Source organism: Patiria miniata, unplaced genomic scaffold, assembly GCF_015706575.1.
Source record: "Patiria miniata isolate m_02_andy unplaced genomic scaffold, ASM1570657v1 HiC_scaffold_2, whole genome shotgun sequence".
In the NCBI taxonomy this organism is placed as follows: Eukaryota; Metazoa; Echinodermata; class Asteroidea; order Valvatida; family Asterinidae; genus Patiria; species Patiria miniata.
Window position 1 is genome coordinate 3552848 of NW_024037058.1, and position 22111 is coordinate 3574958.

The window sequence follows — 22111 nt, forward strand, 5'->3', positions numbered from 1 at the left end:
AAAGTGGATAGAATACAAATAATGAATGTTTATGAGTACAATGCAAAAAATAGTTTCATGAGGTGACAGATGGAATGTTCCATTTCGCAAGGCAAAGCCGAGTGGAATATTCCATCTGTCACCTCGTAAAATTGTTCTTTCCGTTGCAGGAATGTGACACATTCATTATTCGTTTTTAACAACGTCTGAATAAATTCTCTTCATCTGATAGCTTGTAAACTGGTATTATGAAGGTACAGCATCAGAGCTCACCCAATAGTGTGACCATACAATGAAACTTGTAAGATAGGAATTAAAAGTAACAATGTAAAAAATACTAGTATCAATCATCTCATGTGTTGTTTTTACAATGAGAATCCCATGCATACTAATGTTTTATTAAAGACCACAAAAGTACATTTTCTTTTTTTTTCCTTCCATTATAGAACAAGATGGCAGTCCAGGAGAAAAGGCCCACTGTCGTTGCTTCAAGACCTAGCCCAAGGCGAGGGCAAACAGACTGACAAGCAAGCACACACTGTCCTGCTAGAGGAACTATTCTCCTTCATTGGAACCAACCCTGAACAAGCTGTGAGTATAGTTTGGTTCCCGGGGAACTGTTATACACTTTTTTTGATCTGCATTCTAGAGTATTACTCTACTGTTCCAAGTCTTGATGTGCTGTAGCGGTGTGCATTTATAGGTAGTACAGAAACTGGGTACCTGATTGAAAAAAACATGGGTACCCGGGTACCAGTTAAAGAAACCCAACTCCAAAATTTAAATCTCGGAAGTTGCTGTTCAGATTGTTCATAAAGGTCCGCACGATAATACAACCACATCGGCGCATCAATACAGCAACATACAAGTGTGTACAGTGAGCTACATAGCTTTACGGTGTAAACTGCAACTTTCACGACTGTCATTAATATGAAATATGTTTTGTTTTCCCATGTAGCCTGGTTTTCATTTAGAAACTTCCCCACAAATGACATTATAAACCTTTCTTTTTCATTGTCTGAGAAGTTACTAGCTAATTTGTAAAGTTGGTTACAAGCGCCTGATCCCATAATCTGAAAGTGGTTCCTGATATCAACAGTCTGGTACCAGGGTACACGGTTCCATCTGTGCACTTTCGATTAATTAAGTATTTGATTATTCTAACTTGGATTTGATCGAATATTCAAATATTGGAAATGTGCTGATAAAATGGTACATGTGCTGATACAATTGTACATGCTCCGATAAAATTGTACACGCGTCAACCTAAATTGCATGTGCAGGTCGCCAGTTGCATGGGGCAGTTTGGAAACTGCGTGCGCACACAACACTTGAAATTTGTATGCACCGATCGGGAATTCAGTTGGCCGCCAATCAGGATCTGCATGTGCCTGTCTTAAATCGACAATGAGCTTAACCTCAACGATCCCTATCCAGTCAAACTCCAACAGGGTTTGTTGGAATCTGTTGGAGTGAGTACTACACTAGTAAACTGATTATGCTTTACATTGAGTTAGGCATACCACCAATAAACAGAGTCTTGTTGTTTATGTGCACAGTTTACCATATGGTGTTGGGATTTGCAAGGATGAGGAAGGTTCCTAGTAAATCACCCTAGGGGGTTATAGACACTATAAAGAATGAAGAACATCATGGATCTTTCTGGCTTTTTCACATAGTTGTGGAAAAGCCTTTGTTTTTGTTCCGATTTTTTTTCTGTTTTTGTTTTTCCTTTTTAGTTCTATCCCAATTCCCATAGATTTTGTTCATGCTTTATTCAGGTCGGCACTTTAGACATAAAACAAAGTTATATCCCAACAAAACTCAACACAGTCAAAGACCTAATAGGTAAGACCTATGTAGAAGAGTGACATCATGATGACATCATCATGGGTCACGTGACGTCATTTTAAAGGTGCATATTTTAAAATCCTATATCTAGAGAAGTATAAGTCCGATTGGGTTGAAACTTGGTAGATACATAGACAGGGAATGTTATAAGGCTAAATTGAAATGATTATTCATAGTTTTATTTTTTATGGAATATCAATTTTTTTAGTCTTTGAGTCATATTTCAAAAACAAAACATGCCTAATTCATGATTCTTTTTGCAATAGGTTGTTTGGTCTTAGGTATTTGCACAAAAATGCAATAAATGTGTGATGTCATGATGACATCATCAAAAATGCTGTTTTTAAAAACACATAAGGGAAGGTCCGATCGTCATTAAACTTGGTGGATAGGTAGATAATGGTACTAGTATGCCAAATTCACCAAAAAAGCAATCAGATTGACTTTAAATAATGTGTTATAAGGCACAAACAAAGACCAGATAGTTGAGTTGGTCCTAGACAAGCTACGTTATGATGAGTACTCAGGGGTCAGGTGGCCTCAACTTAACCCCATGCGTACCGGAAGCGGTCATGGCCGCGGCCGCTAATCTTCATTGGAATGCAGTGCAGTCCCGCTACCACACAAAGGCTGTGCAGTCATGCGGGCCACTTGCTCTATGTGTGGAGGAATGTCCCCATTACACCCCGTCCTTAAGGGGTTAAAGGTGCATATTTTAAAGTCCCACAGAGAACTACAAGACTTGCTGAAAACAGCTAATAAGTCATATACATTGTAACAAACTAGTCTGAGAATATGGAACAACAAATAAACCAAAAAATAATCTGGAGTTGTGGATAGTGTTTATAGTTACACATCACCTTCAGTAGGACCTCTCAACTGGTTACTTCCTTTGTCAAGTGGAAAATAATCCAAAGATTAAGGCAGAGCTCCATCATGCAAACTAAATAAGTGCATTAAAATAGACATTTCAGATTACTCTCTGAAATTTAGATGTGCCTAAAAACTAAATATTTTTTTGCTGTGAGTTTCTGCTTTACATTTATAGGTACTTTTTTTTCAATTGTACTATGTACATTGTAAGTAATTTTGCACTCAAACAAAAAATAATTAAATATGCATGATTACTATAGATACATTCATAAATATGCCTGTATTCTGTGTTGCTTTACGTACCTCATGGTTACCAAGGTGATGTCAGGTCATTTCCTTCATTTTCAACCTGACCATTGGAAAGTTTTTGTGGCTGGTATACAGTAATTTTATCGTGTCCAGACTTCAATGATGTCCCATCAAAGAGTTAGTTCAATAACGTGAGTCATGTTTCACAGTCGAGTGTCACTTGTGTCATTGCTGGTGGAGTTTCCTGTGTTGCCGTTGCCTTTCTGGACTTCAGCGCTTATCGCTGGAGGAGGGTTAGCTGGTCCTGCCTGCGCCGGTTGAGGTTTGCACTGAAAGGCTTGGATCAGTGCAGCGCGGTACTGCGCATTCATGGTTCCATAGATCAATGGATTGACCGAGCTGTTGACAAACTGTGGAATGAGGGCTGTCCACATTGCACCATCCCCCAGCGCGGTAGATATCGGCTCGGGTACCTGAAGGAAGGTACAAATCCAAAAGGAGAAGGTTATGATACGATACGGGGCCTGGCACAGGAAAAAGACCACGCCGTTGACGACCAACGCTTTTGCAACTTGATTGCGAACTTGCAGAGCTGCCTTGTTGCCTTCCGCTCCACGGTTTTGCTGCCTGCGTTTGCTTAATGCGTGGATGATCCGGATGTACATGTAAACGTTGGAGACCATCGCGATGAACCAGGGCAAATTGACCAGCGGGTTGGTGTAGTTTTGCACCCACGGCGGTATAGCTTGGCACCTGGCGAACGTCGCAGGGAATTGCTGGTAGGCGTCGCCGTCAGGCCAATGCAGACAGTACACCTTGAGGAAACCCGATCGGATCACCGTCGCACCGGAGACTGCGAACCCAACCAGCCAACAGATCGCGACTATCTTGTAAGTGCGCTGTCGGCTGCAGACTTGCCGATGCTTTATGGGATGGCACAGCGCGAGGTATCTCTCAAAGGACACCATTGTCACCAACCCAATGGCTACAAAATACCCGCCGCTGATAACCGTAAACAAACTGATGCACCCAGCCGAGTTCTGAAAAGGATCGTCAATTGCCAGGGGCGATGCCACATAGCTCCATACATAGTAAATACTTTGCAGGTTCAGATACAGGAGATCAGCTATCGTCAGATGCCCCAGGTACACGCTGGTGTCAGTTCGAATTTTCGGAACGCGGAACAGGACAAACAGAAACGTGAAGTTGGTGAAGACGCCGAAACACCAGATGATTGGTATAACGATGGTGATGATGGTAGAGTCTAGTGGAAGGTAAAGCCACAAAGGAACCTCCGCTTCACTGATGTTAAATGTGTCTTGTTCATCGCACTCAACTGATGACATGTCTGACCCCATGGTGGATTTCAGCCGCAACAGTTTCCAAAAAGTTCAATTTTGTCTGATGTAGAATTTCTGCACGTCAGTTAACAGAGTATTAAATTTTAGATGTTTGATAGAGTGAACTCTACACTGCAGCTCAAGCAGTATACATTTTTGTTACACTTGAGTTTTCTTTCCAGTTTAATATGCAGAAAATTAAATGTTTGTGACTTCCAATTTGATTTTGACAACATAGACTATACATAAACGGCGGTTTGGAAATCAATTTTTAGTATAGATTATATTTCCATGTTGTTCATACCAAACGGTTGTTTCCAGCTCAACTATCTCAATCAGAAACTGCAATGCTACAGTTCAGATGAAAAGTCTGTCCCCATCTCTTGTCTGAATCTTGTGTTCGTCCTTCAGCAAAGTGTCTTATCTGAAGTGGCCACTATGTTTAAATAGGAGTTGCCGCCCGAAAGTCTGCAGAAGACGACCATTTCCATTTGGCCAAGTGAAATCTTGATTGACAGCACTTTAATTTAACTGCCACCCACATGTTTGCAGTCCAAGACCATTAAACAATTTCCATCGAATCCTTTAAAATTGTTCAGTATTTGCAACTCTTCAAACAAAAAAATTTAAGATGAAATTTTCAGATAGTACATCAGACCCTAGATCTAAGACGAAAGTGTATCAACAAATTGCAATTAATGGTCAGCCTTCGTGAATGAAATGGACACTGGTTATTTCAGTTTAAACACGCAAGTGTTCAATGATTAATAATAGTCCATTAGATTTATTTTCTGACCAAGTGGTTGGGGGATTTTTGGGTAGAGTACATCTTTGCCGAGGGTCTTTGTCAATATTGACTGTCCTCAAAACTCTCCGTTGGTATCATTTATAACTTGTTTTTGAGAGGCCTTTTTAATCAAAGATGATAATTATAAAAATATACACTGAATGATTTTAACTTTTACTACACTAATGGCAATGGGTTCCACTCTCGCCTGAGTAAGCAATGAGACTGAACGTGATGTACTGAAAAAGCATCCCCCAGTTCTCGTAAGTTTACATTTGCAATATAAGTATTTGAACTGCGATTTTCTTTTAGTTCCATCACATTTTCATTGGACTCTCAGTCTTCATCTTGTCGAAAAGTTCATCAAACTGCCCTCAAGATGAACTTTTCAACCAACGAACCAAAGTAAAGAGAGAGACACGACCATATGTTGAGCTGCTCAGCTGCAGCTACAATTTTTAGTTGTGTGCTTATATAAAGTTATTAGTGGGTAGAACTTCTGCCAGATTTTAGTCCAATTGATAGGAGAATTTTGGAATTTTGATTTTATAATAAATAATATCATACAGTGCTACTACAGTGGCTACCCTATGTTGAAGAGTTGGACATTTCATAGGAACAGTACATCTAACCTTTGTAAATTTGATGTCAAAACATACACAAAACATCGTCCAAAATTCATAAACAGATAAAGGCTAGCCATGAACAAACAATAGATGTGAATGTGATAAAATTTACAGAAAGTGTATCCCCCAGTTTTTGTACGTTTACATTGGCAATTTATAAATATTTGAATTTTCAGTTTTTGCGATTATTTGTAGTCGCTCACTCATGCATCACATTTTCCTCGGAATTTCCAGTCAAAATATTGCAGAAACGTTTATCAAAATGCCCTCAAGATGAAGTTTTTAGGGAAACGTGATGTGAACAATTGTCTTCAGTGTACAGCAGACAAAGCTTGGGGGGGGGTGATTAATTTGATAATCTGATACAATATTTAATCAAATTAACTACGATTTCTTTCATTATTTAAAGCATGTATGCCCTGTCTAAGGAAACCTTAGTACGTGTCTTCATGTAGCAAATATTGTTACTTAAAATTGATGACCAACAAACTGATCAATGCAAAAATGTAAATTAGATTAAATTAAGAAATTGTGACCAACAAAATGCCAATTTCAATTTAGTTGGGTAATTCAGTTTCCATTGAATTAGAGTGGCAAAACTTCGCTTCTCAGAAATTATTTCTAGGTGTTTTTTTTTTGGAGGGGGGTTGTGTTTCTCAATTTCTCTTGAAAATTCTGCCTTTTGCGAAAAATCAATATTTTTGGCAAAATAATCCCGGGGCGAAGTGGTTACGGGGGAAAAAAATTGTTGAAATGACAGACAGTTTATCTGTAACCCTAATTCCCCAGCATGATTTACTAGGAACCATACCCATCCTGGCAAATATGAAGAACTGCACACGCATATATCTGACTTTGATTCTGGAGGTGTGCCAACCCAATGTAAAAGACTGTCAGTTTAGGGGTACTGTACCCATCCTGACAGATTCCAACAAAACATGCCATTGGGGTTTGATGGGTTGAGCTCTGTTAAGGTAAATAAACAACATGCAATTGTGCATGGAATTGTGCCAACCAACACATTGTACATGTATCTGTGTTTCAGCACCTGATTTCATCAAACTCTTCGTAACTTAAGATGCATCGCAGCGCTGCGACGTGTCGTATCTCTACGATGCATCGCAGCTGCGACGCGTCCTGCGACCAATTTCACTAAACACGTCGTACGTGCGACGCGTCGTAGGTGTATTTATGGCACAACTCGGTGACTGTTTTATGTCTTTAGTTAGCGTACAGTAAATAGTCGTTTGATATTCAACAAAGAGTCGTCTGATCTCGGCTCGAAATTTGTTAAAACGTAAAACAAAATGGCGGCCGTGCGATGCAATTTTGAAGGAAAACAAGCTCTCATTGGACTTTATAGCTACTTTGAAATTTCAACTCTAATATTCCGGTCTAATTCATAATTATGCAATGGATTTTCTATTTACAACTTTACACACATTGCCTTGGTATTTTAATCTCGTTAATGTAATGTTTGTGGCATAAAACTTGCTTAGAAATGACTCTTCTTATTTTGCGAAGACCACTAGACACGTCGTAACTTGCGACGTGTTTTAAGCCGTTGTCAAGGAACTTACGACGCGTTCAACACATCGCAACTTTAGTGAAATGGAAGATACGAGGCGTCGCGAGTTGCGACGTGTTACACGTCGTAACTTGAGTTGCGACGCTTCGCAGCGCTTCGTGAAATCGGGTGCAGGTCACTTAGCTGCTATACAGCCTGCCACGTGTAAAGTGAATAAGCCACTTGAAATGTACATATCACTTTGATACTTAGATCCCTAGGAAACCAAGCACAGAAAGGAAGTTACACAGCTGTAAATTATTAATTAGAAACAAAATGTTCAAACTGTCCTTTTACGCTGCAGGTATCCCTGGAGAGCTTCCTGTCAGCAGCAAGGGTGCGATGGAGGCGGGGCAACACCCGCAAGCAGGCCCTGGTCCACATCAAACAGCTGCTATTGGCTGCCAGCAAAGTGGGCGGAGCTATGCACCTACTGACAGCTGTGACAGCTGTCATTCAGAATGGTCCAAGGTGGGTACGATGCATGGGTTTCATTCATACCCTCTGTGTAACGAGGGTACCTTTTTTGTGTAAACAGGTTTTTTGGTGTAATTTTTTAATTACTCCAAAATTTCTGGGTCAAGAAATTTGGTATTTGACAAACATAACTAAATGGGTGACTTGTGGCATGGGTGGCTTGTGCGTAAAGCGCTCGCCTCTCACCACTGTGGCCCTGGTTCGAATCCCGTCAGCTGATTAGACATGCCATATGTGAGTAGAGTTGTGCGTTGGTTCTCTCCTGTGCCACGAGGGTTTTTCTCCGGGCCCTTGGGTTTTCCTCCCTCCGGAAAAATCAAATACTTTCGATCTCAGGCAGTGCTTCGTGGTCATATGTGGGTCAATGTGGCCGGCAGCCATAGGCGCCTTTACATGCCTGCGGCTCGACCACGTTGGACGCTTTATTGGTTGAATGTTCAATACTACCAGCGAGTCAGTATTTTATAATCATAAATTCACAACGCAACACCCCAGGTGCATTCTGCGTGACATCGCGCAGTACGGCGCCAATCTCTATAAAAGGAGATGTTTAGATCTTACTTGCGAGCTGGACACTCCATTATTTAGCTCGGCTCGGGTAATTATCAGCACCCAGACTCCAAGTGGTGTTAAACAAAGTGTTTAAAACGTCCAAAGCACACATTTATTCCCTTATTTTTGTGGTTTTATTGTCTTCTTAAATTGCGTTTAACTATGTAAAAAAAAAACCTGTCGAAACTGACTATGGGCAGCCAGGAGAGAGCGAGATTTTGTAAATAAACTCTTCAAATGTTTATACATGTAGAGCACATGATATTTCAGTTTTCCCCATCCCATTCCCAACAAAACATCGTAAAGATTTATTTTGTCATACCCTCTAATTTCAGATCCTCAAAGGACAAAATTGCTATAAAAGAAATTACTACAGTTACAGGCATTACGTGAATTTAAAAAAAGGTGCTCTGAAGAACAGAATAATTATAAATTCTAACGTTTGACACCCAACCATATCAAGTGTTAATAATACTTCTCTCTGCTACACTTTATAGAAAATTAGAGATACAATTTATCAGCATGACACGGTTCTACTTCTTGGCAATACTTCCAATAACTTTAACGACAGCGATGTAAAATCTCTGTTCAAATTGCACACACAAAAAATGGCAGTGAAATCAATCAGATATCAATTACACAAAATTCAAAATATTTACACTCGACTAATCTTCTCTCAATTACTCTCAGGTAACGATTTTGTCGCAAGATGCAATGGAATATTCAAAGACAAAATATGTATCAGAGCCAGGCTATGTTTACTTCATTAATAAAAACAAAAAATGATGGGCCCACCAATAAACATTAACATGTACTTGGTAAAAACCAGTACATCTCAGTGACGTTCTGTTAGTCTTATAGCATAAAAGTTAGTCTTATAACATTCTCATTCTACCTTTATCCACCAGAGTAAATGAGCTTGCATGTGGTGGCATGGTGGATGACGTCCAGCAGACCTTCTCTGAGACTATGACCTCTGTGGTGACCTTAGCTGGTGCCCACCCCGTGGCGTGTGCCAACAGCATAGGACTTCTCTGTACTATCCCATACACAAGGTGAGGAACACCATGGAAAACAAAGTATCAAAATGAAACATTACTGACAAAGAACTGATTCATAAAATCATGCATAAATGAGAAGATGTTGGAAATTTCCTTGTGGTGCATTCAGAATTTTGGAAACCTTTATGTTTATTTTTGTGTCCCTTTTTGAGAAATAGTATCTCCTATTTGTTTTGCATTCAGTTAATAAGCCAATAAAAAGCAAGTTGCGAGTTAAATTTGAATAAAATCTGAAACGCTGACTAAATCCAATTCTTTGCACGTTTTAACTTTGCATTCTCCTGACCGAAGAGACTGTTACTATATCACGTGATTCGGGGCAAGCCTTACGCTAGCAACCCCCAGCTCCGGCATGGTCTGGTGTCTTTGTGTCATTCTCACCCATTGTGAACAATGTATTGGTGCTGAGTGTCTCTTACGTAACTATGCAAGAGCTTGCTCCGAATCATGTGATTAGCAACAGTGTCTTTGGTCTGGAGAATGCAAAGTTAAATTGTGCCAAGCATTCTGAGTAAGTCAGTGTACCAGATGATTTTTTCAAATTTAAATCCCAAAGGGTATAGGTCTTTTGCAAATGGCTTATTGTAAATATTACACTCCGACTGCCAATGAAAAACTTAACAAATGAAAACTAGTTCTTTACACAGTTCTTTTCAAATATGAGCAACACGAAAATATAAGTAAAATAAAGGAAAGGAAAATTTGGAATGAATTTTGGCAATCATGTTTCTGTGAGCGTAGAATATACTTTCACATGTATCATTACTTCTCAGTGTTGCCTTATACAGGATGCCCCCCCCCAAAAAAAAAAACCACAGAATGGCGTACTTCCAATACCTAGAGACTCAAACAACCTATACCAATGCATGGAAATTCTGTTAAAAGACAAATGATACCAAGATTGCCCGATTCGGTCCAGTAGTTTTTGTTCTAGAGCCTATTTTGTGAAACAAAGTCGTGAGTCATTTTGTCCCAATAAATTTTACCAAACCGTGCCCACGGATTTGACTGAATTGGATTTATTGGTATGTAATAATACCCACGTGAAAGATGTGTGCTTCCCAAAATAAGCTCTGCAGCAAAAAATTAATTACAGAATCGGGAGATTTTGGTATCATATTTCTTCTAAAAAGACTTTCCATCCATTGGTACAGGTGGTTTGAGTTTCAAGGTAGTGGAAGTATGCCGTTCCATTTTTTTGGGCCACGCTGTATAGTATACAGTATTTAATGCTTCGAGTGGTGTATTAAAACTAGCCTCCCTCGGTGATCCATGGACCTTCTATTTTCCTGAGGCGAAGCCGAGGGAAAATAGAATGCTCCATGGATCACTGAGGGAGGATAGTTTTAATACACCACGAGATAAAGCAGTTAATATTTGTTTTATAACACCTCCCCCACAGATTCTGCTTGATTTTAAAATTTTAACATTATTTAAATCTAAATACAGAATACAGTGAACTTCTATTTCAATACAAAATTGGTGAAAATTGCATTTCTCTCTTCAAAACCACCCCTTCACAAAATGTTTGTACCCAACTCTGTAGCGCTGGCTCTTGGGAACATTACACGCCATGCGCTACGCTCGACGCGCACACCAGCATGCAGTTGCACACAAATACCGCGCCATGGAATAGTACTTTAGTTGCTAATGGTATAGTACTTTGGTTGCTATGAGTATAGTACTTTTGGCTGTGCACAGAAATATAGCAAACAAAGAAAGTACCATGTGACTCGCTCTCGGCCAATCAAGACACGGAATCTGCGGATGAAGTGTTATAATATTAAATGCATGTCTATGCATCTAGTTTCACTCATCCCTAAAATCTCTGTTTTGTGTTTGAATATAGGAGAGAGGAGCAGTGCCTGGTAGACAGTGGCCTGGTGCAAGTGCTTGATCAGCTGTGTAGCCTAGGATCCAGCAGTGGTGGCAGCGGTGGGATCGGAGCTGGCTCATCGGAATCACAGACCACAAGGCAGCTGGTATCAGCCCTGGCCTGGGCTGGCTTTCAGGTAATTCTGACAGCAGTTTAAAAAAACCAGCCTTTGACACCCGCACCTGGTGTTTAATTGATAACATTGCGTTACATCATTTTCTTCAATAATTTAACCCATAAGCACCTGTGCTATTTGTTTCCAATTCAATTTACTTTTCATTTCCAAGGTGCATAATTGTTCTCTGGTGTAATAAGCCATACACTGAATCATTGAGTTGATCCAACTGCAAATCAAGATCTGAAATTGAATGATTTGTTACAAACTGTACTTACGTAGGTACTTGCCAGTCGCTGCGTCTCATGGGAGGCTGACGAGACATCCCATGATGCCTTGGGCTATGCTGGCCTGGCCCGTCAGGTGTCTAGCCTATTGACCAATCACCTGGCTCGAGCCACGGAGACCAGCGGCAACGAGGCAGCCGGCAGCGAAGCCTTGCAAGAAGTACTGAGTCTGCTGAATGAACTCTCACGGTATGATAGTTTGAAAGTAGTTAACGCACGGATCCTACACACAACGACAAAGCCAAACTCCTGGTTAAAGGCGTGATAACGGCCCGTACAGTTGGCAATTACTATGAATACTTGTCAACAAAGACCCAGACAGCTTAACGCTTCACTACATGCGGTGGCTATCAAATTTGCAGGGCTCTGTCTCCAATCTGGTGGCGAAGTCTGACAAGCCAGCTAATTGCATTTTTGAATATTCATGATCCTACATTTTTGGCGTGATAATTACATAACATGTTAACGCCGAGCACAATATCTTTAGCTTTAAATTAACTATGACATGTCACATTTATAAACACTACACCGGCACCGCTGCATTCTGCGCCACAGCGCACAGTACGCAACATGCGCATGTCAATCTCCATATAAGGAAATGTAATGCTACTTGTGTGAGGCACATGCCATAAACAAAGCTAGAGGGTTGTTTAACAAAACATTAAGTAAAATTGTTGAACAAAATTGTTGGTTTAATCATTTGTAACTTATTTTGATTTTTTTACCTTAATGTATTTATGAATGGGAATAAATATATGCTTGGCTAAAACAAGTATGTTGAAAACCAGCTGGGGGTCTGGTCATGGATAATGTCCCAAGCCGAAATCAGCATCCAGCCCCCAAGCAGGTGTTAAATGTACTTGTTAAAAACTGGCCAAGCACACATTTATTCCCTTCATCTAATCCCACCTAAATAATGTAACCTTCTATGGAAGGTTTTGGAAGATTTGCAGTATCTAGTAAGGCGGAGCCCAGCTACGATTACCCTATGTGGGGCTAGGAAACGTGAAACTTGATGTACAAAGGACTTAACATTATTTCCTGTGCAACTGAGCACGTTGGAGTATTTAAGAAGGTCTAGAGTTAAAATGCCAAGAGAGTTATATACTTGAAATTCTCTTGATTTCTCAGGAGTCGCATGGGCAAGGCCATCCTCAGCCAGCCAGCCTGCGTCTCCAAGCTTCTCTCCCTACTCCTAGACCAGCGTCCTTCCCCTAAGCTGGTCCTGATCATCCTGCAGCTGTGCCGCGTAGCCTTACCCCTCATGTCCGCCGAGGACTGTGCCAGTGTGCAGCTGCCATGCTGGGGCCAGGAGGAGGTGACGACGCTACTCCGGGGAGCCGACGGTGGGGGCGAGGGGGAGAGGGAGGTTGAGGGGGAAGGGCAGCTTGGGGACCCACCGGCCAAGATCGCCAGCCTGCTGCTGGCTAAGCTGGGAGATTATGTTGTGCCAGGTGAGTTGATAGATCTCTTTTCTTAAGGCAAACAAGTTTAAAATAGACCCAAATAATTAACCAAAGGCCAGTTTTGTAGTCAAGGTACTCGTAATGGTTCACACGTCATCACAAGTCCATCAATAGTCCATCACAAGTCCATCACGATTCCATCGCAAATCCATCGCAAGTCCATCACAAGTCCATCGCAAGTCCATTTGTTTTCCCAACAATTGGTTGGTTGTTTTTCCAAGAATTAACTCCTTGATTCCCCAAACTGGACCAAATGAGCAGTATACTTTCAGCGTGCAAAAATGGTCTCCAGGTTTCTTTATTGGCCTGATGAGCTGGGGAAGTAACAAGCATTGAGCATCATACATTCTGTTTTAATGCACTTTATTACTATAGCTCTTGTAGATGTTATGGAGTTCCGTTTACAAACATGTTTTCGATTTCTATCACTAGGCTGCCAAACCACCGCATCCTCAGATGTTCCCAGTTCAACCAATGGGGACGGCACGCAAGCAACAGCGCCCTCGAGTGGCGACCGAGACAAGGGCGAGGAGTCTGAAGCCCAAGATGGCCGCATCTCAGTGTTCATTCTCAAGAGGGACGACCAATCCTCACATGAAGTCATACAGCAACTGCTCAGGTTAGACACTGTTGCCGTTGTGGAAATTAATGAGAATTTGAAGTGTCCAAAACAAGCTCTTTTGTCTATGGCAATGGCTATTCACCATAGCCAGTGTTGTAGTTTATTTCATCACAGAGTTGTAATGAGTCACTGAATTTTGTGACTCGAGTCAAGTCGAGTCGAGTCATTTTAAGGAAGTGACTCAAGTCGAGTCGAGTCATTAGGTCAAGAAAGTCGAGTCTAGTCACATTGTGTGGTCGAGTTGAGTCATCAGGTCAAGAAGGTCGAGTCGACTTGAGTCACAGTGTGTGGTTGAGTAGAGTCGAGTCGAGAAGAGTCGAGTCAAGTTGAGTCAAATTTGTGCTTGAGTCATTTCGAGTCACTGATACTTGAACACCATCTAATGAATTTAAATCTAATGGGCTCTGCTAATTCAAGGATGGTCTATCATTTTGACTTTGCTTCCAGCAGCTCTGATGGCAGGCCCTTCAGGCTCGGCAGTGGGGCCAACATGGAGAGAGTTGTCCGCATGGACAGAGAGATGACCAAGGTATGTGAATCCTATCCTGCATGATCATTACCACCCATTGTCTGGTGAATTTCTCCCTTTTCAATTCGCTCATAAACACTCTGATTTGTGGTCAAGGCAAGGCAAGCCTAGTAAAGCTAATTCCAGAATGGACATTCACTGGAAGTCTTTTCGTGCATCTGGTCTGCACAGCGGGCAGCAATTTAGTCCCAATAAATTATTGAAACACAAATTACTAAAAGTTTAGTTATACTCATATACTCTTCATATACTCTTCATTGTTTCCCAACCATTTCTAGTTTTTTTTTGTACCTTTGGTAGAAAGGCAACAAAAGGTTCGTGCAAAAAAAACTCTTGCAGGAATATGCCCTGTAATAGCAAGTGTCTAGTTAGCCTTAGCCAAGGTGTTGATCGATGATCTGTACTGTGATGGTATCGGGCTGCTTACATACTGTAGGAAGCGGTAACAGCACTATAATATGCAATTCAGTTGGTGAAAGACGAACACCTTGGGTCCATGGGCTCCGTGCGCTGACGAAAGAGGGCACCTTTTTACCTAGCAACGACGTCCCATGGGCAGGACATTTCGCTGGTTGACGCGCACTGTTCCTTGTGTGTGACGCACGTACACCAGGGGATTTGAACTATGTACACGCAGTGGTATGGCCACGCGTCGTGGCAAAATTGCAGTCAGGCAAGATGGCGTCGGTTGGTCACCTCCAACGCAATCCGTTGTCCCAAGGCATTCATCCTTCACCAACTGATTTGCAGATTGTAGCCGCATGAGGTCGCTGTTCTTGCTTCGCACAGTGCATAGTATGTGGGAAATGTTTATGTTAGCGGCCAGATACCATCACAGACAATATCGACAGACGCCTTGACCAAGACTAGCTTCTGGCTTGTAACAGAAGGTCTTGAAAGTGTTTCATTTTTGGTTTTGGTCTCTACAGTACGGCAAAGCTGAGGTCTTCACGGAAGACGCCAACACCGCCATCCGTAAGGCATCTAAGTGGGCACAGAGCGGGCTTGTTGTCAGCACGGGACCCCCCGTAGAGAACAACAATGACTCCAGCAATGAGAACGGCAAGGAGAAGAAGAAGGTTGTGACGGAGGTGGTGTGTAGAGAGAAGAACGCTGAGCTGGCAAGGTGAGATAGGTGTCCCAATAAACATTGTGCATGAAGAAATCGCAGATTTTCTCAAAAGTTGGTCAGACTAGCTAATCAAATTTTAAATTATTTCAAAGCCTATGGTCTTGTTTATAATTAGTGAAAATATCAAGAAAATCCATCAATGCAAGCCAGAGGTATCGTTTATTTTGTAAGGCTATATTATTTTCCTCCTGCACAATTAGAATCCTGTAGTTAAGCATGTTAAAAAAAGAGTGTCAAAAGGGTCTAAACAACATTGACGCTCAAGTAATATGCAATTAGAGCAGTTACCACGTGCTTTTGAATAATCTTCTTTGATGAACAATCAAATAAACACCCTCGAGATATGTTGTTTCTTCTATTATTTATCTACGAATGAAATCTTTTTACATAAAGCTTATGCAATATTTCAAGCACTGCGTAACACATACCAATAACCCAAAAATTGGTATATATACATGTACAAGCAAATACTAAGTGAAGAAATTACATTGTGCAAGTCGAAAAATACATAGCCTTACCAAATCAATGATATCTCTGGTTTGCATAGTTGGATTTTCTTCATTTTTTTTCACCAATTATAAACAAGACCATAGGTTTAAAACTGCTATAAAATTTGATTAGCTAGCCTGACCAACTTTTGAGAAAATCAGCGATTTCTTCATTCACAATGTTTATTGGGACACCCTGTACTGCTGTGACTTTATATTTAATTTCATCAATGTTTAAACTTTTTTTTCCCATTTAAACCTTTTCTAAAATCTTGCAGCCTGATTGGGTAAAGAAAGGTATCCGAAATAACGTTACAGGCACACCTTGATTATAGAAACACACAGGCATGAGCATTTTCCTATTTACAAAGGAATTCCAGGATTTTTCTTTCAAATTTGTGGTCTTCGAGTTCAATATAAACTTGAATCAATATTTTTTTAAATACTTGGGAAAGTGCGACTTTTTGAACGAGTTGATCTCCTTCAACCTAATAGCTTTGAGTCTGTATCGCGAGACTTGCAGGCTCCGTTGAAAGACTTCTTGAAAAGATAACTTGTGTAAAGTTGTTTTGATTGTCAGTGTACATTGCCTAGAGTTTACTATGGGTAAAGCTTGAGTGATAGATCAGTCTTTTACTTTTACATTACAGGGTGAGTAAAAAAAAACGAAACCCAAATGTCGGGACAATTGTTTTAAGGAAGTTCTGCATGTAGTACTTTCAAAATCTAGGATATGAAAGCCCAATTCATATGCTTTCTTTTAGTACAAGAATCATTCGAATCACTCATGCACTTTCCAAGTTAACGGAATTTTAAACACAACCACCGTTTTAAGGTTCTGTCCACGGATCACAACAAACTTCAGTGTTCTTTCAGGAAACGAAAACAAATCACACAGGGATGTGTGTGAATTGTTTTCGTTTTGGTGAAAGAACGCACACCTTTTTTGTGATCCGTGGACAGAACCTTAAAACGGTGGTTGTGTTTAAAATTCCGTAACTTGGAAAGTGCATGAGTGATTCGAATGATTCTTGTACTAAAAGAAAGCGTATGAATTGGGCTTTCATATCCTAGATTTTGAAAATGCTACATGCAGAACTTGCTTAAAGCAATGGTCCCAACATTTGGGTTTCGGTTTTTTTTACTCACCCTGTATGTCATTTCATTTAACGTTAATCATCTGCCTTTTTCCAGGACTGATCCAGTGAGACCGTTCATCAGCGGCCATGTTGCTAACAGCATGGCATCAGAGGTCATTGCCCTGCTGCATAGCCTGCTGACGGCTCCAGAGACGCATACCGCCCTCATCTGGGCATCGGCTGTCGAAAGGGTAAGTCATGGAGAAACCACTGGGAATGTACCCACTTGTCAGATTAAAATGATCCACAGTTTGTTTACATCTTAAAATATTCCGAGCGAAATTTGCAAGAGTTCAAATGTGCTCAACTTTTGGGAATTGCAGTGCGTATGCTTGATGTGATGTGATGTCACAAATGCGTCTTTGCATTAGCATTTGCGCGGAGTATGTACTCACCTATAGAAAGTACATGTATTCACATCTTAAATTTAATGTCTAAAAAGTAGAATATAAATCCGTTACGAACGTTGTGGGGAAAAAACATAGTCAATCTTTTCTTACAATTCAATTCGAATGTAGAATTAGATTCTGCTTTTACCACTGTATGTGTGATTGGTATGTTAACCCTCCTGGTGTCTGAACAGTCAAAGACAGTCAAAAAAACCAATCCTCTCCCCCTGCCGTGCATTTTACACAGGCTAGTCACCAACAGTAAGATCATATTTCAGGCAAGCACTGTGACTAGTCAAATTAAGTCAAAAGACAAAAGCAGGCGAGTGGTAGGCACAGCTGGCTTATCAATCACATACAGTCAAATGTATCAAGTTACATAAACAGTCACAGCCAGTCAATCCTGCTTTATGTAGGCTGGGAGCTCTTAACTGTTAAAAACAGTCACTTGATTGGTTTTGACTGAAAGGACAACCTTGCACAGAATTTATGTTTGCATAGGAGGGTTAAAGGTAGAGTACATCATTTGTCATTTGTGCATTTTTTTCTTTTGAATCAACAAAAGTGCTCCAAATCTAATGAAGGGTGCTGAACAACTATTAAACCTGATGAAATTTTAGCTCAGTGAATGCTATATTTCGAGCAAAACAACATTCTAGGATCTCAATTTCAATTCAAAAGTTGCCGAGTCAAGTTTTGAATTAAGCCCGAAATCAGCGTCTGGGACACGTTCTCAATACAGCCGATTGCAGCTACGCGATGTCACGCACTGAACCGACGAATTGTAGCAACTGCGCGCACGTGTGAGTTCTGTCAACGCTTGCACGCACCAGTCGCTGAATTGAAAAGGAATTACTAACGGAAATTTCCAAAAATACGTCTTTCAACGCATCGTTGGAAATGACCTTCTTTTATTGTTTTCTTCAAATGATACTATGCCAGAAAGAATAATTTCACAGGGAGTTTAGTGCCATTACTATCTTTAAACGAAGTAAGCTTTTCAACAGTGATTTTGTCAGTTACTTTTGGATAGCTGCAAATGATGTACTCTACTATTAAGGAATTGTTGTAAGTGATTTTCTTTCCACCGTCATTTTTAAACGCTCTGAATCTTTTTTGTAGGTGCTTTCTCATGCCTTGACAATGGTCACCCAGTTGACCTCCCACCAGACTAGTCACATAGGTCTGCTGAACAGCCAGCCCCAGGGGGAGTCCGTAACCAGACTCATGTCCGTCTGTCGCCAAGTGGTGGCAGCATTCTGCGCTCTGGGAGGGTTCAAGGAAAGCGTCAAAGTTGGCTCCAAGGTCCAGGTTCGTTGTCATCATTTCTCATATTCTAGTGCTTGTTTAAAGGTAATATTACAACATTTGCTTTTGCTGTGATTTTTAGAAATGGACGTATTTAGGGATTAGTATTTTATAGCAAATATTGTTCCACAGACCTGTTAAATGTTTTATGTTTGTGAATGCCGGAAAAAAAAGAATAAACGCTGTTCTTGTAATCTGGTTCTTTGACCCAACACTTAAGACAAAACGGAACAATTTATAGATGTCAGGGAATTGTCAGGTCAGGGAACAAAACAAGCTGGCTTGCGCCTGTTCACAGATATGTACCTAATTGCAAACAATGTGTGGACAAACTAAATTTGGTCAGTTGGAGTCGGTATTTAAAGACCTTTTTTTTGTCTTTTCAACAATGGTTCAGTCGAACCATCGTTGGCATCATACAAAATTGCACAGTTTTCCATAATTAGTCCATGTGTGCTTTATTTGCACAGAGCTATGTGAAACACTCATTTTCCCATTACCGATATGGCTTATTAAGCTTCGAAATACAAACAGAGATATGCAAATAGCCGCACACAAAAACTACAAACTTTCCAATTTTACCAGTTTGTGCACAAACATGGAGGAACCAAGCAGAATGCATTGTGTATAGCAAGTTAGCACTTACTTAGTTTTTAATCTATCCCATCTTGGTTTGTTCTGTAATTATCTATTCCCTTCCATAGCATGATACTAAGTTTTGTCAACTTTGCTCTCTCAGGTCACAGGTGAAGGGTCGCGACCTCTCTTGGGTCATGTCATCAGCATATCAGAACCCCAGGGAGTAGCGACCGTAGAGTTCAACATCACCAAGGACATGTCCATACCGAGAGCTAACAGCACACTGGAGGTTCCCCTGTCCAGACTACAGCCGCCCAGGAGCGAGGTAATTAGAGGATACTATTCATTGGCCATTTGCTAAACCTTGACTTTGTTTACAACTTTAGCTCCGAGGGCCACATTAAAGTTTTGAATGTCACACTAAAGGGCCTGTCACATTATATGTGCTCTCATAGGAGACTTTACGGCGACCAAAAATATTTCATAAATTTAACAATCGCAGCAAGGACGCAAGAAAATGACCATTTTCTGTATTAAGTGGCCAGAAAGTAGCTCAAGCTACGCTCGTACTGCACTCATCCAGCGTTTACGATGCGCTCAACTTGCTCTCTATGCATCCTTGTCAAGCCCAATAAATCGATCTAGTCGCTGCCGCTGCGCTGTCACTGCGTTCACACTATGCTCTGCTCGCTGTTGATACGTCCAAGTAGCTCGCGTCGCGCTCTCTATTCAACCAAAATACGCTCACGTGACGTCACTTGCTCTGTATACATACCACGACAAAACGATAAATCCGCAGTCCAGTTTCAAATTTTTTCGACAAGTTCATCGCAGTCGAGTTACTTTCTCATGGAGACTACATCGACTGCCTTGCGCCTAGGCTGCCTCAATGCCACGTCAATGTCGCACAATTCACTCTCGCTCAGCGCCCGAGTTGCGTCACTACGGTGTTGCGATGTCATTATGGTGTTGCGTCATTACGGTGATGCGATTGTTTTGAGCATGTTCAAAAACTTTGGTGCTCATCGAAGACCATAAAGACCCTTCGGCGCACATCAGGCGACCTATGTAGTTGTCGCTGTGATCTAGTAGTTATTGTTAAAAACAAAATTACACCAATATAATAATTACCATGGATTGGACCAAATTTCTCCCGTAGAAATATTTACATTTTGGTCGGGACTGATGAAATATGCTCATGGTAACCGTGTTTTTGTCCAAACGTTGCTCGTAATAATCGTGCCGAACCTTATTTAGTTCTTGGAAGTTGAGGAATTTTGTTGTGTCTGTCATCAAAAGCCACATTTTTTCAATATCGTATTTAAAAACAGGAACACAAGGAAAACAATATGAATTTTTTGTCCCATTCAGACTCTACCATTGCAGCAACTATCCATGACAGAGCGTGTCGTGTCAGCACTGCATAGCCTCCTACTGCCTAGGAATGAGAGAGGCATGTCCCCTCTCACTGTGGCACTACCAGCCGTGGGGGATGGAAGTAGTCTAGCCATGGCAGCATGCAGGGTGCTGGCTGAAATCAGGTCAAGGTGAGGAAGGGTAGGATGGTGAGATGTGAAGGTGGAGAGTGGTGAGTGGTGGAGGGGTGATAAAACTAACTGTGAGTTATGGGAGTAGTCTAGCCATGGCAGCGTGCAGGGTGCTGGCTGAAATCAGGTCAAGGTGAGGAAGGGTAGGACGGTGAGATGTGAAGGTGGTGAGTGGTGAGTCGTGAAGTGGTGAGTGGTGGAGTGGTGATAAAACTAACTGTGAGTTTTGGGAGTAGTCTAGCCATGGCTGCATGCAGGGTGCTGGCTGAAATCAGGTCAAGGTGAGGAAGGGTAGGATGATGAGATGTGAAGGTGGTGAGTGGTGAGTCGTGAAGTGGTGAGTGGTGGAGTGGTGATAAAACTAACTGTGAGTTTTGGGAGTAGTCTAGCCATGGCAGCGTGCAGGGTGCTGGCTGAAATCAGGTCAAGGTGAGGAAGGGTAGGATGGTGAGATGCGAAGGTGTTGAGTGGTGAGTGTTGGAGTGGTGATTAAACTAACTGTGAGTTATGGGAGTAGTCTAGCCATGGCAGTGTGCAGGGTGCTGGCTGAAATCAGGTCAAGGTGAGGAAGGGTAGGATGGTGAGATGTGAAGATGGTGAGTGGTGAAGTGGTGAGTGGTGGAGTGGTGATCAAACTAACTGTGAGTTATGGGAGTAGTCTAGCCATGGCAGTGTGCAGGGTGCTGGCTGAAATCAGGTCAAGGTGAGGAAGGGTTGCATGTTGAGATGTACATAAGGATGCTGAGTGGCAGAGTGGCAGACTAGAGCACGTTTCTAATTGCAGCTTCGGTGACTCCGACTTGACACGACTCATGTCAGTAAAAGACTCCGACACGGACTTGAACTAGACCTTCATGACTCAGACTTGACGCTAATGACTCGTAACTTGCAAGTCATATTTTATTTCCCAAAAAATTACTGTTTTTGCTAAAAAGTACAGGAACCGTACCGCATCACTTTCAAGGTGGTGTTTCAAAATAAATTTGTTTTCTAAATTTTGTTTTTAATGTCTTTTCTGTCTTCATTATCTTTTTTGTTTGTTTTTTTGGTTTTTGTTTAATGAACTGCTGTATAAATTTTAATTGTTGTGAATTTCTATGTATTTTAAATGTAATTCAGCTCTAGGGCTGGAAGGTTTGAACTTCTAATAAACCTTGTTCCCCCCCCCCCCCCTATTTTCCTTGTTCAACGCATCACCAACGAACTCTCCAGCGGGTGTTTAAATCGTATTTGTTGTTAAATGCCCCTTCCGATCTGCTGCCAAACCAGAAC

General features: G+C 41.2%; 1 protein-coding gene across 3 annotated transcripts in view; it reads left to right on the forward strand.

Moving 5' to 3' along the window:
- The window catches only part of LOC119727024 (probable E3 ubiquitin-protein ligase HECTD4), a 109368-nt gene that overhangs the window by 43438 nt on the left and 43819 nt on the right, over positions 1-22111 (forward strand). For all 3 annotated transcript variants that reach the window (XM_038198905.1, XM_038198907.1, XM_038198908.1), the window contains exons 27-39: positions 426-570; positions 7577-7743; positions 9210-9356; positions 11212-11374; positions 11636-11829; positions 12772-13094; positions 13539-13725; positions 14179-14257; positions 15187-15383; positions 17072-17207; positions 18528-18716; positions 19453-19617; positions 20664-20839. In XM_038198905.1, the coding sequence (XP_038054833.1) occupies positions 426-570; positions 7577-7743; positions 9210-9356; positions 11212-11374; positions 11636-11829; positions 12772-13094; positions 13539-13725; positions 14179-14257; positions 15187-15383; positions 17072-17207; positions 18528-18716; positions 19453-19617; positions 20664-20839 (2268 nt within the window). The remainder of the gene's footprint in view (positions 1-425; positions 571-7576; positions 7744-9209; positions 9357-11211; positions 11375-11635; positions 11830-12771; positions 13095-13538; positions 13726-14178; positions 14258-15186; positions 15384-17071; positions 17208-18527; positions 18717-19452; positions 19618-20663; positions 20840-22111) is intronic.